The sequence below is a fragment of the Anopheles ziemanni genome, chromosome 3 (assembly GCF_943734765.1).
Source record: "Anopheles ziemanni chromosome 3, idAnoZiCoDA_A2_x.2, whole genome shotgun sequence".
In the NCBI taxonomy this organism is placed as follows: domain Eukaryota; kingdom Metazoa; phylum Arthropoda; class Insecta; order Diptera; family Culicidae; genus Anopheles; species Anopheles ziemanni.
In genome coordinates, this window is record NC_080706.1 from 79,552,088 (window position 1) to 79,568,443 (window position 16,356).

The 16,356-nt window shown below is 44.8% G+C and overlaps 1 protein-coding gene across 1 annotated transcript in view; it reads left to right on the top strand.

Annotated features, from left to right (window-relative positions):
- The first annotated feature begins 283 nt into the window (after positions 1–283).
- Positions 284–16,356, top strand: part of LOC131285573 (MOXD1 homolog 2-like) — a 45,287-nt gene continuing 29,214 nt past the window's right edge. Inside the window, exons 1-2 of the mRNA XM_058314432.1 lie at positions 284–610; positions 14,342–14,497. Of these exons, the coding sequence (XP_058170415.1) occupies positions 284–610; positions 14,342–14,497 (483 nt within the window). The remainder of the gene's footprint in view (positions 611–14,341; positions 14,498–16,356) is intronic.

A 16,356-nucleotide genomic window follows, 5' to 3' on the forward strand; every position in this document is an offset into this window, starting at 1 on the left:
CATAATTAATGATTTAGATAAAACCACTCGCCAGCGATGGTGTCTTATGCTTCTCGAGCCAGGCGAGAACTGTTCCCCAGCTGTACTTGCCGTGTGTGCGTTCTATAAAAACTCATCACTCTTCTCGCGTTCCGTTTCAGATGCCAGCGGTTCGCGGTTGAATGCTGAATGGCAGCGACGTAGTGGCGGAACACTTTAGTGCGTGATAGTGCGTGTGTGCGAGTGAATTTAAACCCCGGTTTTCGGCAAGGAAAATACAGTGACACCTGGTGCGGATGTCAACATGAGTGCCCAAAATCGGCAAGTGAAAAGCGCCCGGTCGTCGGTGCCGGCCAAGGTGCTGCTGGGTGCGTCGGTGGTGCTGGTGTTGTGTTGTGGTGGATCTTCCGGTGCAAGTGCCGCGGGTGGCTCGGTCGAGCGGTGGGAGCATCTGGTGGACTTCGATCCCAACTTTAGGCTGCTGTGGAGCGTCGAGGGCCAGGAGGTGACGTTCGAGATGCAGGCCCGAACGCTCGGATACGTCGGTGTTGGGTTCTCCAAGGATGGAACGCTGGCCGGCGCGGATCTGGTCGTTGGCTGGATGGACGATCAGGGGCACGCACATCTGCAGGTAAGTCACGGGAATTTGTGTTAGGCTGGGGATTTTCCAGTGTTGAAGATCGGTTGCATTACGAAATAGATCGACGAAGGAAACATTTGTATTGGGACTTATATAAATTTTATCAACGTGAATACGTGAATTTTATGAAGTGCATTCTATACGGATGGCCGTACTTTGTTGTGTTGTTTTAATAGAGGTTTAAAATGTAACTTCATATTGTTAATCAAAGTGAATTTTGTTTTTTTTTTTAAGACACATTAATCAAAAGTACAATGCACGGTTTGAAAATTGTGAATAAATTGTCTCGAACCTGTAGTCAAATATCTTTCCTACCGTGTATCGGTCTCTTAAAATAAAGATCTATTGTTTGATTTAAATTTTTGATGTAATCCCTCAATTATCAATTGAATAAGTAAAATTAACATTGAAATTCGCTTTTTATCTCGTAATAACTCATTCGACCTATTTACAATATGGACAACAATGGTTGAAAGCACTTTTGTCATCTGAATGAAAATTTGTTTCAAAAAGTATATTATGAAAATTTTGAAACTTACTATTTTTTCATAATCTAACATTTTATTTCGGCAGCTTTCTAATGAAACACGCTTTAGCACCATTTCAACAAATTAAATGATGAAGTGATGATTTGTTTAAAAACTGTTTACGAAAACACACGCCTTAAATTGATCGACTCGTTAAGTTAAACCCTTGTGTGGTTTTCAATGTCCAGGCATTCATGGTTTTGTTTTTTGTTAATCAAATAATTTGAAAGATATTGGAAACCAAAAATACTGAAATCAATGACATGTAATAGAAACGGATAAGAATTCAAACAAAAACTTCGAACAAAATAATGCAAAATCAGTGGAAACAATCAGAAACGTAAATGAAGGGAGCAAAATCAACAACTTGCCAGACCTTCCTATATACGAATGACTTACCTTAACAGAAACGATGTAAAAACAGTGCTGGTAAACAGCACATTAACCTCATTCTTGCGAAAGGAAAACAGGTATAAATAAAAGAAAAGCTGAAAGTTACATGCGAAGGTAAATTTTACACATCATAACCTCGAGCGGAAAAGTTTTGCATTTACAATTGAAATTGAGCATGAACATAACAACACGGCGCTAAAACGGCCCGGTCGCCTCGGGCAAAGAGCAAGAAAAAGAGTCGGACCGGAGCAACGGCCCGCCAGTGCGGACAACAACGACAAGCAGACGTACGGTCGACGCCACACCAAACACACGACAACTCGCTTGTTCGTTCGCTGGTGGATGTGGCCGCCCGAAGATTTGTTCACCGCTTCACTCTTCGAAGGGACGTGGTTTCCCTTGTAAAGCGAACGAGCAGCAGACTTTTGCAGAGTTGTACCGAGAAAGTACAAACGCGATATGACCTCCAATTAATTCTGGTCCCATTGCAAGGATGTAACGAGTCGGTTCAGTTCAGTGCCAGGGAAGGCAAACACCAAGCGGTTGCCAAGGAAGCGACCAGGACGCGGCGAGATTGTTGGACGGAATAATAAATGCGTGTTTGACCCGAGGGCACCACTGTTTACAGTGTAGAGTTGATTTTTCCCTTTGGTGCGTGCCGAGAAGATTGATTTTCCTTCTCTCGTTCGTATCAGTTTCCCATCCTTTCCGTTTTTCACTTCAAATCATTTAGCAAAAGATTGATTTTTCTTTTAAATTTTTCAGTTACAGATAGGATAATCTTTTCCGGTTTTCAGAACAAGTTCCCTTTGCGCCCACCACGTTCAATTATGAATGGAAAGCACCAGTTGATAATCCGGTATGTGCGCTCGGTGAAAAATAACATAACTTATTTCCAGTCACTATGATACATTTATTATGATTTTCCAAAAACACCAGCATCATCGCCAAACAAAGCCGTCTCTTGAAACACGTCGCTGCACATGGAGCATTTTCCGGTGGGTTTCCACATTGTTCATCCCCCCTCCCAACCCCGAAAACTTCCGACCGAAAGTAATCCGTTGATCGGATCATTTAAGGGTCTCGGGAGCGTCCACCCCAGCGAGCATATGTATCGCGCGTAATCTGATTATGCTTTCGAGCTGGAACTCTGGCCGAGCAAACTAAGTGTGTGTGTGTATGTGTGTGGGTGCATACCGAGCCCCTCCCGGCTGGTGTCGAAGGAAAATTTTGAGGGAAACCTGTCAGAAACTGGAACAGGGGCCGCACATGCCCGCGAATCCTTCTTTTGCAGTTTAGGGTTTTGCATGCAGCGGATGGAAAAGTTCCCGTTTCGAACGGGTGGAATTTTCCATGCCGACTTTGGAGCCTTGTTCATGGTAATCCTGAACATCCACCCTTCGCCCACGCTCGCACCCAAAAAGACGCTCAATCCACCAACACTCAACCCCAGGTCGGCGCTGGCAAGATGAAGTTTGAAGGAAAATCCTGCGTTCCAACCCACGTAGCGCCCGTCCCGAAAACCCCATCCGGAAGCGGGGAAACTGGCAAGAACATCGGAACGGCGAGAGAAGGAAAGACGTATGCATACGTGCAAATGATTGTTGTTATGATTGTATCATAAATATTACACAAATAAACAAATTAATTCTCCCTACATCAACATCGTCAAGCGATGGCCGGCGGCGCTTTTCCCGAGCGCAGCTTGTGTGCTCCTCGGAGATTGGAAAGTTTTCACCCTCGGCGTTCCCACTCTCCCGGTGGTACATTCCCGGTTTTTCTCCGGTGAGAAATGTCAGACGTCGGAGGATGATGAGGATGAGGCATTTTTCGGCTGGAAAACCACCCTACTACGTCTGGGGAACGTTTTGGCGAAGTTTCACGTTTGATGGAAAATTGTTGGACTGATTGTTGCACCTAGCGCACAAGCCCGGAATGAAATTTTGTAACTTTTGCCCGAAATAGTTTTCCGTACAGTTTATTTTTGGTTTTTAGGTGGTAGGTTAGAAGGATTTTTAAATCACCAAACACACCGTGCAGAAAGGTATTGAAAAACGGTGAAGTAACGAGTAACCATTCAAACGCATTACGCCACTCTAAATGAGAAAAACCATCAACAAATCCAAACATTTACTTCACCTTGCCTGCCATTAATTAGCCACTCGAGTACGCACGTCCGGGGGCCAAAGGGGGGCGTATGAAATTAATCGCTGCCACTCTGGATTCCATTTCCACTTCGTGCGCGATTTGCTTGGACCGATTTGTCAAACCGCTCGTATCAAAACAACATTATCATTTTCGCTTGCCTTTCGATCATCGTCACGGCCGTAAGCCCGCCGGGTCCGGCCCGGGTTGACTCGGAAGCGATACCAAATCCTCGGTCGTTAAGACCAATAGTTTCTTTTCGCTGCGTTCCTCCGGCCACTTTCACCTGGGCCATAAATTTCCCACCGACATTTTCGCCACGCTGACCATAAATCACTCGGTTGGGGATTTTTTTTAGTAGTAAAATTCGTTTTCCGAAGGTGCGCCACCCGAAAACGTACATATAAACAAAAATCTTCAACGAAAAACCAACCCACGCTCACTCCCATCACCCTTAGGGGGACAACAAATGGCCCTCCATTTACTCCTGTCTCGGCCGGTTTTTAGCGATCATGGTCAACCCCAATGGGAGGACAAGGGGAGAAAAGTGTGTTTTTTGTTTTTCACACCGCGCGCGCGGGAGGAGAAAAACCCGTAGTGGGGAAGCTTCCCGACACCATTTACTTGCAGTTACTAAAACGGGCAGGTCATTAATAATGTTAAGACACGCTTAGTCCCAGGTGGGAGGGTGGTGTTTTCTGTATTTTCCCACCCTCTGTTTGGACACGCTGTAACTACCGTATCGAAAGTTAGAATAAGTTGGTACGGTTTTCCAGCAACACCAAGCAACAATTACGGTTACAGAGCATTGGCATGCGTGAAGTCTTTTCTCCCAAAGGGGCAGATAGGGGTGGGAGGACGGTAGATCGAGAGGGCCACTGAGGAAGTGAAACAACCCCAACAAGATGGTAGATGTTCGATAAGAAAATTCTAGGAAAAAGTCTCCAAGCAATAGTAATACCAGGCGGGTTTTGGGTGAATTGGCCAATCATTTCAAACCACACTGCGAGTACTTCTTCTTATCTTTCCTTAGTGATGATTTTGTTTCTGACCCTCCTCCTACTGTTCGTTCTCTCTTTCACTGTTTTCTAGCAAACAGTTCTTCTTTCTTGCGTAGATTTGCAAACGATGGAACGGAAAAATAACCTTATCATTTAGGAGCAAAAGTTTTTCCCTTGGAAACCGAAAGTACGAGGAACACAAAAAAAAAATCGAACGCAACAGGGATCCTCGACGACTGCCAGTGTTTTACCCAACAACAGCTTTCCACTCCAACACTTTTAAAAGCGGCCAAATTATTCGCTTTTCACAAAAGCTTGCCCGGGGAAATGTTTCGCCAACGCGAAGCGAGTTTTATGGTGCAAAGTTTGTGTTTTTCTTCCTTTTTTCGGCGCGTTGAGCAATCGCTGATAAAAATATGCTCCAGGAGGGTGTGCTAATCTTGCGGTTGCGACCCACTTTGACTCCCTTCTGCGTTGGGAAGGGGTTGTTTTTTTGTGTTCGGTTCGAGCCCTTTCTTCTGTGCCCTCGAGACGCGATGACATTTCTTTTTGGAACCACACGCTCGATTCGTGTTAGCTAAATCATTGCCTGAGGTCAGTGGAGGTGTTGGGTAAAACTCGAACCACGGCACGAATTCCCACAGGCAGGAAAGTGGGCCGAGAAAAATTCGGGCACAAAGTTCACGAGCCCACTTCCTATAACGCAACGGTAAAAAGTTAAAATAAAAATAGAAGAAAAACACAGGAAAATGATGCGAACTTTCATGCGCTAAGCCCCGGTCAGAATATCCGCCGGGTTCCCGGCAGTGAGTGAATGAGGGTTTTCCGGGGTCCTCACCATTCCTTTCCGGCACACCAATTCCGGCGTGTTAGTCGCAGCGCAATTAAAAAGTTGAAACGTTTGCGGAAAAAAGACCTCGCGCACACCTTGTCCGGCGCCTAAGCTGGCATTTTCTCTCGCCGGGAATTAAAAAGCGTTAGCTTTTCCGTACGCTTTTTCTCTTCGCCCACTCGCTATCGCTTTCACCTACCGATAGGCTCCCACAATTCCCTGATGGCAGATAACGTCGTTCGGTAGCGGGAGCCTTGTGGTGAATTTTTGCGCAATAAGGGATGTTCCGCGCCAAGCAAACTCGGTGGTGGTCGAAGCTTACGTTGAGGGTTTCTGGAAACAGAGGTTGCCCAAAGGGTGAAGGGAAGGGACAGGTTTCCCCAGCTGGCTAATGACATGCCAACAAGATTGACCTCACAAAAAGAAATACAAAGAGGAGTGTGAGGGTTTGAAGGGTTATGCTACATATTTTCTTCTATTTCCATGTAAATTGAGTAAGTTAAGAAATTTAATTTTCTTTTCATACGTTAAAACATAAATTAGGGCACGCTCACATAAAATAAATGAAATTGATAACCAACTGGGACATTTAAATAGAGTCTGTTAACGTTGAAATCATAAAAATAGATTCACATCGATGGATGTAAAAATTCAATGATTGTATTAAGCAATTTACTAAATGCAAAAAAAGAAGGATTAAAAAGCAACGTCAAAAATTGCTGACGCTTTAAAAATTTACATTATTAAAAATGCTAGCCACAATGCTGGCAAGAAAATGAAAAAAAAAATACCTGAATCACGCGGAAGAATATCGCGATCGAGTTAGCATTCCAAACCCGTGAAACCTGCGATAGAACCGCGCGAAAAATTGCTAACCTACGCTAAATCCAACGGTGGCCACTCAGCAGAAAAGTTGGAAAAATAACGCTGAAATGTTGGTGAACGGAAAACCTTTGCGGAGGAGGGAAAATAAATTGGTGAAAAAAAGGAACACCGCAAAAGAGTACGATACGGCACGGTTCGCGGGTTGTTGGTTCACTTAAATTCCGGTAAGTGAATTTTTGACACGGCAGTTTCCATCGAGCAAAATATAGGCGAAAGGTGCCCGGTGCGGCAAGATTATGTCGGGCTGCCGACGGGAAGCAGACGGCGCACCTGGGGTGAATAACTTTAAACATGATAATTAGTTAATTTTAACCCCCGCCCGGCTTTCGGTCGGGTCAGACTTTCCTAAAAATGCAACCAGGGAAATGTAAACGATGGTGTGTATTTTTTTTCTGGGCTGTTTTCACAACCATCCTCGGGTTAACCGTTTGCTTTAGCCACGTGGGATGGAAAATCTTTGTTCTCGCGCCAGGGGGATGTTGTTTAATCTAGCGGAATGGATGAGCTTTTAATTGTGAGCACAATTGAATCAGTAGTCGTCGTTGGTTTTAATTAGTTGACACTAGGCTCCGAGAGCGTGACGGGGGACACGTTTTTCCATCCACCTTGTTGCATGAACATATTTTTAGCTTGTAGCCAACCAAACCAAGGCCTAATCTCAATGTCTTTACTATTAATCCTTGTAAGAGATATAAACGACTGTAGAACACATTTAAAATTGCACTTAACAATTTAATCCCGCGATTGGTCGAGGAAACGTTTAGCGGAATTGGAAAAGGCAGCGTGAAAGCAGCAATTCCATATTTTACGATTATTTATAGCTTGCTGGTTTTTATGCAACCGTAACAAAAAGTAATGCTTCTTCAATCAAAACGCGGTCATTCACTGAACGACCTTAAATCGGCCATCGCTAACTGCTCTATTCAAAATCCACCGCGCCGCGTGGGAAATGGGGAAAAGGGCCATCGATCAACCAACAACGTAACGACACGGACCCGATCACGTAGGTCGTATGAAAATCTTCTCCCGACACAACAGCGTCCTTGCGGAAAACCCTATTCGCATGATGGGTCCATTTCGATGAGCGGCTTCGTTGAAACGGGTTTTGGTTTTTATTTTATTTATTTGTGTGCTTGCCCGGACTCTACCCTCCCGCCTCGGCCGAGTGCTTGGTGATGGCAATAACAATTTATTGGAATAAATGAAAAATTGTTGCCATATTACTGCGTGAGATTACATTTATGGAGCGGCCATTTTATTGCGCGGCATATTTTAAAAGCTATACCAGAACCTTTCGCTCCTCCGCTGGCATCTGGTGGTGGTTTCGTTGACGGTTCCGTGTTGAAAAAGGAAACTCCCTCGTATAAGTCGAACGTACACACCACGAGCGGAGAATGTGTGGGACATGTTTCAGGTTATTTTATTTTGCCTCTATTTCCCTTCGAAGCCCGATTTCTTCCCGCTTCCAAATATATGGCGAACGTCTTCTAGCCATAACTGGCGATAAAGATAAATGAATGGGTACTTTATCATTTCTATTGCATGTTCGAAGAAAACCTGATTTTACCCCACACTTGTAGGGTTCGGAGAATAGACGAAAAAATGGAACCTCTGTTCGGTTTGCAACAAGGATTTGGTGAAACTAATTCCTTCCCAAATAGTGACCTAATTCGGTGAATTTCTCGAACCTACAAATCCACTTGAAGACAGTCACTTTGCGCGAAGGATTGTGGCTTGTTCATAATGCAATTAATTTTTGACATTTCTGTCGGTAATCGAATCAGAGGCGAAGGTCATCAGGAACTAGGTTTCCATTGTGCCCACTGACTGCATATTAATTATGCCGTGACGCTAAACGATTTGTCCATTCCATTCGTGGGCGCTTCTTCGATTCTTCGTCCTTGGAATAGCTGCTTGCCTGCGGTAATTATCCCTCGCTTGAAGAGAAACGCTCCTGCGCACGAAACTCGATTCAAGGAAGCGTCAAGGTTTTGCATCAAGCTGAAAATAAATACAACGCACACCTGTGCGCGTGTTCTATCGAGGTTGCACCTAGCTCGTAAGCTCCTTTCAAGTCCTTAAAGAAGGACTGCCCGTGCAGGCACTCCTGTGGAATGGGAAAAAAACGCCTGAGTGTCTGGTGCATTAAAATGTAAAATATATAGCACCACTTTTCCGCTGGTAGAGGTTTGCGTGAATGAGGCCTGACGATTCCCGGGTCCTTTCGTGCCGCGTCGGCAAGCACGCGGGACGACGTCTCGAGTGTTAGGAAAATGAAGTTGTGAACAGGAAACAGAAGCCTAATGAAACTAAACAGTTATTTGTGTACCCGCCTCAACCCTGGAGGGTGCCTGGGTTCCACCGAAGTGGTGCGCCACGAATGATATACGACTTTGCAAGCTTTGGGCGAGAGCTTTCTTTCCTTCGCTGAGGCTCAAACGATCATGGCCATGTTTTTCAAACACGGAACTGGAATATGGTAGGCAGACTGTTGGTACCAGCTGGCACCAGGCTAGCAAGCACACAGTGTTTGGTGTTGTTTGTTTGGCCAAATATTCGGGAAGGTGTCAGAATCTGCACCTGGGCACCGAAAGGGGGAGAGGGAAAACCAAACACACGACATGCCAAAGGGCGGACGCCGCGTGTACAGTGGCAAAATCGCTTTCCGTCTGGCAAGTTTTGCTTGTTTCGGTTCGGTTTGGTTTCCGCTCCGGGACCGTGTTTTAGGGGTTTTTTACCCAATCTTCCCCCAACCGAAGCCCCCTAGGCCGGGTCTTTGCCTGCTTTTCTTAAAGGACTCCGAACGAAAGGATGGTTCAAGTTTTCCACCCCGGATACAAGCCTGCCCCGTTCACCGATGTCAGCATTGTAAATCGCATTATCGCGTCTGTCGTGGGGCGCATTCGAGCGAAAGTGCATGTTGTACGCCATTTGCAAAGCGTCCTGTCTATGTCGCCTTCTTCCGCGACTTTTCGGTAAGTGTGCGCAAATGATTCCCCATCGTAAACGTACGTCGAACAATGAGCAGATTGTTGTGTTGATTACTTTTCTCGTTACTTTTGCCAGCGTAAATGAGCTCAGCTCCGTTTGTTCACACTTTGTTGTACGGAGCGCGAAGTTCTATGTTTTCTCTAATACTATTGCACGAAACTCGTGTTTAATTACTGGCTTGCAGTGGATAATGGAGAATGAAAGGACACTTTTTAAATGTATACCTCTCATGAGTTGAATCTTCAGATAGTTTGGAACACACTCTAACTAAATGTTTCTCGCCGTTTTTAAACAAAATAAAAACTATACACTAACTAGCGTCACGAACAGATCACATCGTCCTATTTCGTTCGCTCACACAAACCGGAATGTCCTTTCCGTTGTGATTTAACCATTTGGGAAAATGGAGCGACTTCGGTCGCTAATAGAAAATAGAGCCATCCAGACAATTTTACGATACGCTTCGAGCACAAGCACACGGAAGTGGCCCCGAGAGGACACAATCTCAGCTCTCGCGCACACACACACACAAGCACACATACATTGGTGCCAACTAGAGCGAAAAGTGCTCACAAGCTGATTTTCCCTGGTACAAGCTGTGATGGCTATCAGGATCGTTCCGCTTCGGTGCGGATTGTGTGCAAATTCTGTCATGTGCGAGCAGCTGTCAGAGTATGTGTGTGTGTGTTTAAGTAAATGGAGAGGATGTATTTACCCTTCACCGCCCCATCCCTTACCCGATGGACCTAGGTGGGGACTGGGTCGAACCATGATGTTGTTGTAATATAGTTGCTAAGTACACTCGTAATAGCTTTTATGTCGGAAAGTCGAGATCCTCTTTAGGAAGACACCGGTACCGGCAGTCCTTCAACCAGACTCAATGACAGCAACTGAGGACAAGTTTTACTACATGCCCATACAAACACACACAGCCTCGGATACACAATCACGGAGTCACTATCACCCTTGCTTCCGGTTCCCTTTGCGATCGTGCGCTCCATCTCATGCATCAGAAGCGCTGGCGGTAAAGGGTGATGATGGGGATTTTTAGCACGACGCAAGTTAAATTAATGCAAACATGTTGTTTGATATGAAATTTTAAACTTCTTACAGCCTCGGCGCCTCGGTTAGGTTCACATGGCGCTCTTGGTTTCCGAGCTTGGTGGATTTTATCGAGCTAGCAGACCGAGACTGAAAATAAACCAGCTTTAGTTGCAACCCGCTAGAGTGGCTCTAAAACACTCAGTTACCACTTGCTAGCGCTGTGCTCTACATAAGAAAAAATATGGAATTCACTGGCGCAACTCGGGTGGACTTGATTACGCCTCTGATGTGGCGTTTGGTTTGACATTCAAATTGATGTAAACATAAATGTCATGAATTATGTAAACTGAAGAGTGCTGTTTAGATAAACATGCACTTCTAATTACCAGTTGCTATCGTGATTTGCAACAGTGAAAGTGTGATCAGAAGAAGCATTAATTATTGGAAGGTTTAGGCAAGTTTATTTACTGTTTCAACATCAACAACTTTCAGCATAAGCGAATCTTTGCCAAAATGTTGCGGGATTAATAACTAAACGCGTTTCTTCCTATTTTGGCCTAACCTGTTTTGTTACATGTGTTGTAAATTCTGAAAAGCCTAGTGTTTTTTAGGCATGGTTTACAAAAATGTATGCTTTAGATCGTTCTATCTAATAAAAAAAAGATTTTAAAACTCTCAATCACAAAGAACAGTGAAGACTGTCAAAAGTATTTTTGAAGGTAGTAAAAAAGTGTTCTATACTATACTTATTCGTGCGGCATTCAACTGAATGAGATGAATTTTTTGGGAAGCTTGAAATTTATTTTTCTTTTTCTGATATTTCCTCTTTTAGGACTGCGTATTACTTTTACTTTACTTTTTTAAATGCTTCTGCAGCAATAATTCAATAATTGTAAAATATAGAATTTTCCGTCAGAATACCTCCCTAATTTTCGTTTGAAAAATTGGAAACAAAAATTTGACCTTCGAACTCGTTTTTTAGTCAGACCTTCCACCACGATACACTAACTCAACTGGTCGATAAAGAAAGTATTCCCACGAAAGCACCTTAATCGATGTCACTCATCATTTCTAATCGCCTTCAACCGATTCCCTATGACTAGGAAACCCTCTACGGAATCAACCACTTGGCCACCGTTTCTCTTTTTTGGAGGGCTTGACCTCAAACCAACCACTCCACTCGTATTTTCCCCTCACCTTGAGCCGGAAAACTCCACCCGTGTGTTCCCGAAGCTCGAACATAAATTACTGTCCATCATCCGTCGCTTTTCATGGCGCGTTTTGCAGGATTTCTTGCAACGCCTTGGTTAATAATGATACACGACAACGAGGGGACAGTGTGGGGAGGTGGCGAACGATTTGGGTTTCCCGTGGGAGCCCCCTTACGTTGGCTTCCGTTGCGGTGTGTGTTGGTCATGGTGTCGGTGGCTACCATAAAATGAAATAGCGATGACAAATTGTGGCAATTATTTCCGCCATAAATCAAGCGTGAATAAACTATAAACGGGCCGCGTTGGTCACTCTGGGCCTCACGACAGGAATATGGGGGGAAAATGGCAGGATTCTTAGGAGAAATCTCGTAAACGTTGGACTTCTTCTATGTTTATTGTTCCCGAACCTCCGAGGGGTAAATTTAGTACAAGTAGAGGCATTCGGCCAAAACGGAAGTGGTTTCGATCCTACCCGAAGAACGTTCGGTGTGGTCATTCCGGAAAATTAGTTGCCAATCGAATCGACTGAAGCGACAACAGGACACTATTTGCCCGTTTTGCTTGTAAGAAGACCATGTCGTTCCTCCCTTCGAATGAGTGCGTGAGAACGGTCAATTTTCCGCTACCGACCAACCAACCAGTTCCATCGACAATTTGTGGCAAATTACCGCGCTTTCCCAAAACCCACTGCCCATTAGCTTTCCGCATCCAAATAAAACATTGTTCCAGCGTCCGTCAATCTCGTGTCCGGACGACGTTCCGCGCCGATCCGAGCTCCGGCCGGAAAAGAGGCTGTGCTGTCAATACGAAATTACACGCTGATGGCATTTCGGTGGCACTGATTTGCCACCGTTCGGACACTGCAGCCGTCAACGGAAACATGATGTTTATGACGAGCAATTTCCGGGCCCATGGTGATGGCGAAAACAAAGCACGAAAAATGGCAAGACGAGCGTGTGGCCTCTTTTGGTGCGTGCCGGCTCTTTCCGGAAAGGGCAGGGGAGAGATATGGTGTTGCTCGTAATGAGGGTGAATCGGAAGCATTTTCTATCGGCAAACCTCGGCCAAGTCGATCCTCCATAGAAATGCAGGCCTATGTAACGGAAATTATTGTTTCACGCTGCAGCGCCGCTAATTGTTGTGCGTCCCGGACAGCATTCCAGCTACGCTTTCGCGCCAAAAACCCTGAAGAGATAATTACGCGCCACCCGCCTGGTGTGTCAAATCATCGCGCAAAGCGGAGGCCATGCCATTTCCGGCGTGTGCTCCCGTGTGAAAAGTCCACTGTTTGCAAAGCGGCAAGCTTTTTGGACGCTCGCCAGCGCGCTTGGAATGTTGAGCTCCGGGAGTCCTCCGAGAGATTGGTTTTGGCGTTGCAAGCAGAATAACGGAAACGGATTACCATATAATTGACTCGTGCACCGTCCGATGGCTAGGACGATGTGACGCTGATGGCAGGTCTATTTGGACGATCGTGTGTGTATGTGTGTATGATGTGCTGTGCTTCGAGTAATTTGCATATTTAACATTTTTGCAGTGAAACGATTTACTAGTGGTTAGAAATTGATGAAATGACAATGAATTGAAGAGTTGATCTTCGTTTTTGCGCCTGAGCCAGCGCCATAAAAGGTATTTTGTCATGTTTTTCTTGGTATTTCAAAGACTAATATAAGAAAAACAGGGTACCCTTTCTTGAAACGCATAAAATATTTCATCTTTTATAAACAGATGGAATGACAAAGTAAACAAAATACAGCATTTTCAAGAAGCTTAGAGCGGCTCTTATAGGAGGTAAAGTATGAAGTAAAATATGAAGTACAAGGAAGACTGGGTACTCTTTCTTGCAACGGAACCTTATGATTTATCAGATATGTTTTGTTTTATAAATTGATATAATGAGAATGGAATAAAGACAATCAAAGATGAAGGAAAGGAAAGACAATCAAATATAACAATTTTGGAAATTATTGGAATGACAAAAAATAATGTTTGCTTTAAACAAAACACAACTTTTTGAAGAGTATAGAGCGATTCTAATTTTTAACTTCAAAGATGAAAAAAGCGAAGATAGGAAACCAATAGTTTTAACCGCTAGTTACAACCAAGTTCTGTGAAGACCGAGTAAGATTGGATGAGTGATAAAAATCCTACTATTGAGTTGATCGATTTCAATCCTCACGGAAAGTTTTTGTAATTCTTTTTTGATTTTAACTTTTAATAACAAAATGAATCAAAAACGAGTAAACCTTTTACTTATTCCCTCTTTTTGAATCCCACTCCCTTTTGAGAATTCAAATTTAGTGACTAATAACTCGTTTTGCATGTTTCAAATCACAATAGACTTTCTAACATTTTCGAATCATCGTGATGATTGTTCAGTCGAATTCAAATCCGTTGAACGAGTTGATGTTTTCATCAATACTTTGAACAAAGTTTCTTCAATATATTCAAAGATCAATAAATATTTTAAATGGAAGTAGTTTAATGAAACCACAACCTTGTTTTTAATTTTTGGGAAAACTTTTTGGTGTTCGATTTATTGATTTATTGACGTTGTTATTTGATCATCGATTTTAAAATTCGTTTCCGATATTTAATAAACCTGCAATTAAAATCACTAACAAATGCTTAATAACGACAAGAAATTGACTTCCTTTACTAATCGTTTGTTTTCCTTTACTTCCTCTTGACAGGATCGTCACATTCGGGCGGACAGCGACGGAGAGCCGCTGGTCGATCCCTCGCAGGATTATCGGATGCAGTTTGGGTTCGTGAACCAAACGCACACCGTGTTTCGCTTCAAGCGTAATCTCGATACCTGTGATATGAAGGACGACTTCCCGATAACGGTAAGTGGCTGCTCGAGCAGGCAGCAATTCAATCACGTTCCGTTACGCTTTCCTTCAAAGTGGACGATGTCGCGACAGAGTTACGAGAGCCCAATTTGGCAACATTTTCCTTTGACGTCAGAGGGTTGAGGGTCGGAGAAAGTATCTTTCGCGGCATCGAGAATGGGAAATTGCAACGGTACTTGGTGCGGAGGGTACAAGGGAAATTATCCCAATCCACAAATGGTTAACAATGGGCGATTGAAGAGCAACCTGCTACATGGGAGGAAACCACGGACAACTCCATTGCTTGCAGCTGGAGCACCAAGATCAAGCAACCGCTGGGCGCAATTCAAATTTAATCGTTTGCAAACTATTGCCATAAATCAGATGACAGCTTCCGTTTCTCGGGCTTCTGGATGGCCCAGACCACGTTCCCAGCGGCTGCCGGATGGTCTACGATGGTCCACGCAAACGGTAACGAATGCTGAAATAGTAGGAAGCGAAGTGAAGTGGAGTGTCAGCTTGTGGGATGAACTGAGCCGAGATAACGATCAAACGGAAAAGCACCCTCCAACCCTCCCTGGGGGGGATGAACCACAACCATTCACCGGGACGAAGACGATAGAAAGCCACCGTTCCGGAGGCTGAAGCGAGCGAGAGATGGTGAAAAAAGGACAAAAGAAGGCCAGAAGAGTCAGGCTCCCGAGTCAAACCGCATCGACATTGGAACCGATTTCAGCTCCGGTTTCGATGGCACGCCACTTGGCAACTTCGTTCCGGTTCGCTTCGGCAGATCGATGCACCGATTGACGGTTTTGCACGGAACTGCACCTGCAGCCTGGCCGGTCCATACCGTCAGTCGCTGTTAGATACGCTATTTGCATATCGTCCGTATCACCTTGCGGCCTTGCGGATTCATCGCTCGCCCGGAATGCACCGTCGCATGCAAGTGCTAAATAGAACCCACCGGCATTCGAAAGCGTCCGTTCGATCCAATGAAATCCCCCATGAGGAAAAAGCTGGGAGATGGGAGGGAAAAGACGAACAAAACTAAACCAGACCCCTGGGTGGACAAGGCGATCCCCGATCCGGAAGCGATTTATAAACGCAACATTCGGTGTTCTTTCGTTGGTGTTTTCCTTCCATTGATCCACACCCGTTTGCTTGTCGTTCGGTTACGATGGTGAGAAAAGTTTTCTTTTCCACTTCCGGCAGCCCGCTTCGGAAGCAAGGATAGTGTTTTTCCTCCTAGAAAAGGGGCGCAACGCTGGAATTGATGGTTTTCCTACAGCTTTCGCTCCAATCAGGCTGATAGGAACATTGGGGAGCGTTTTCCCCCGTCTTGGAAAAGTCGGGAAGAAATCGGCAGCCGTCTGAACGATGGATCCAATTTTCCTACATTTTACTATCGAAACCCGAAACGCAAAACCAACAAACCAACGTCTTTCTCCACCTCCACCGGTTGGGATCAAACCCTCCACACATCCCGCGGGGCAGGGAAAGTATAGAAACCGATACCGAGTGGTTGTGGATTTTCACTTCCTCCGGCAGAAATCGGTGGAAAACAAGAACGTCACGCCGAACGAGGACGGTGACAACTAGGACGTTAATAAACAGGGAAGGAATTAAAGCAACTTTTCCAATTAGTTTGGAATTACGATGACAGTTGGAAAGTCGGTGCGGGAGGAAGTAGGAAAGAAGAATGGAAAACCCATCGTCTTTCGTACGTCTCAGCGCGGGATGCAAAACGGGGATCGCTCGGGCTAGCCGGAGTTAAAACCATCCGCACAATGTCTTGAAACGTCTCGCAGGGGTCGTGGGTTCTCCAGATCTCGAGTGAAGAGGGAAGCGCAGCGAATGAGCATTAAAATCAGATG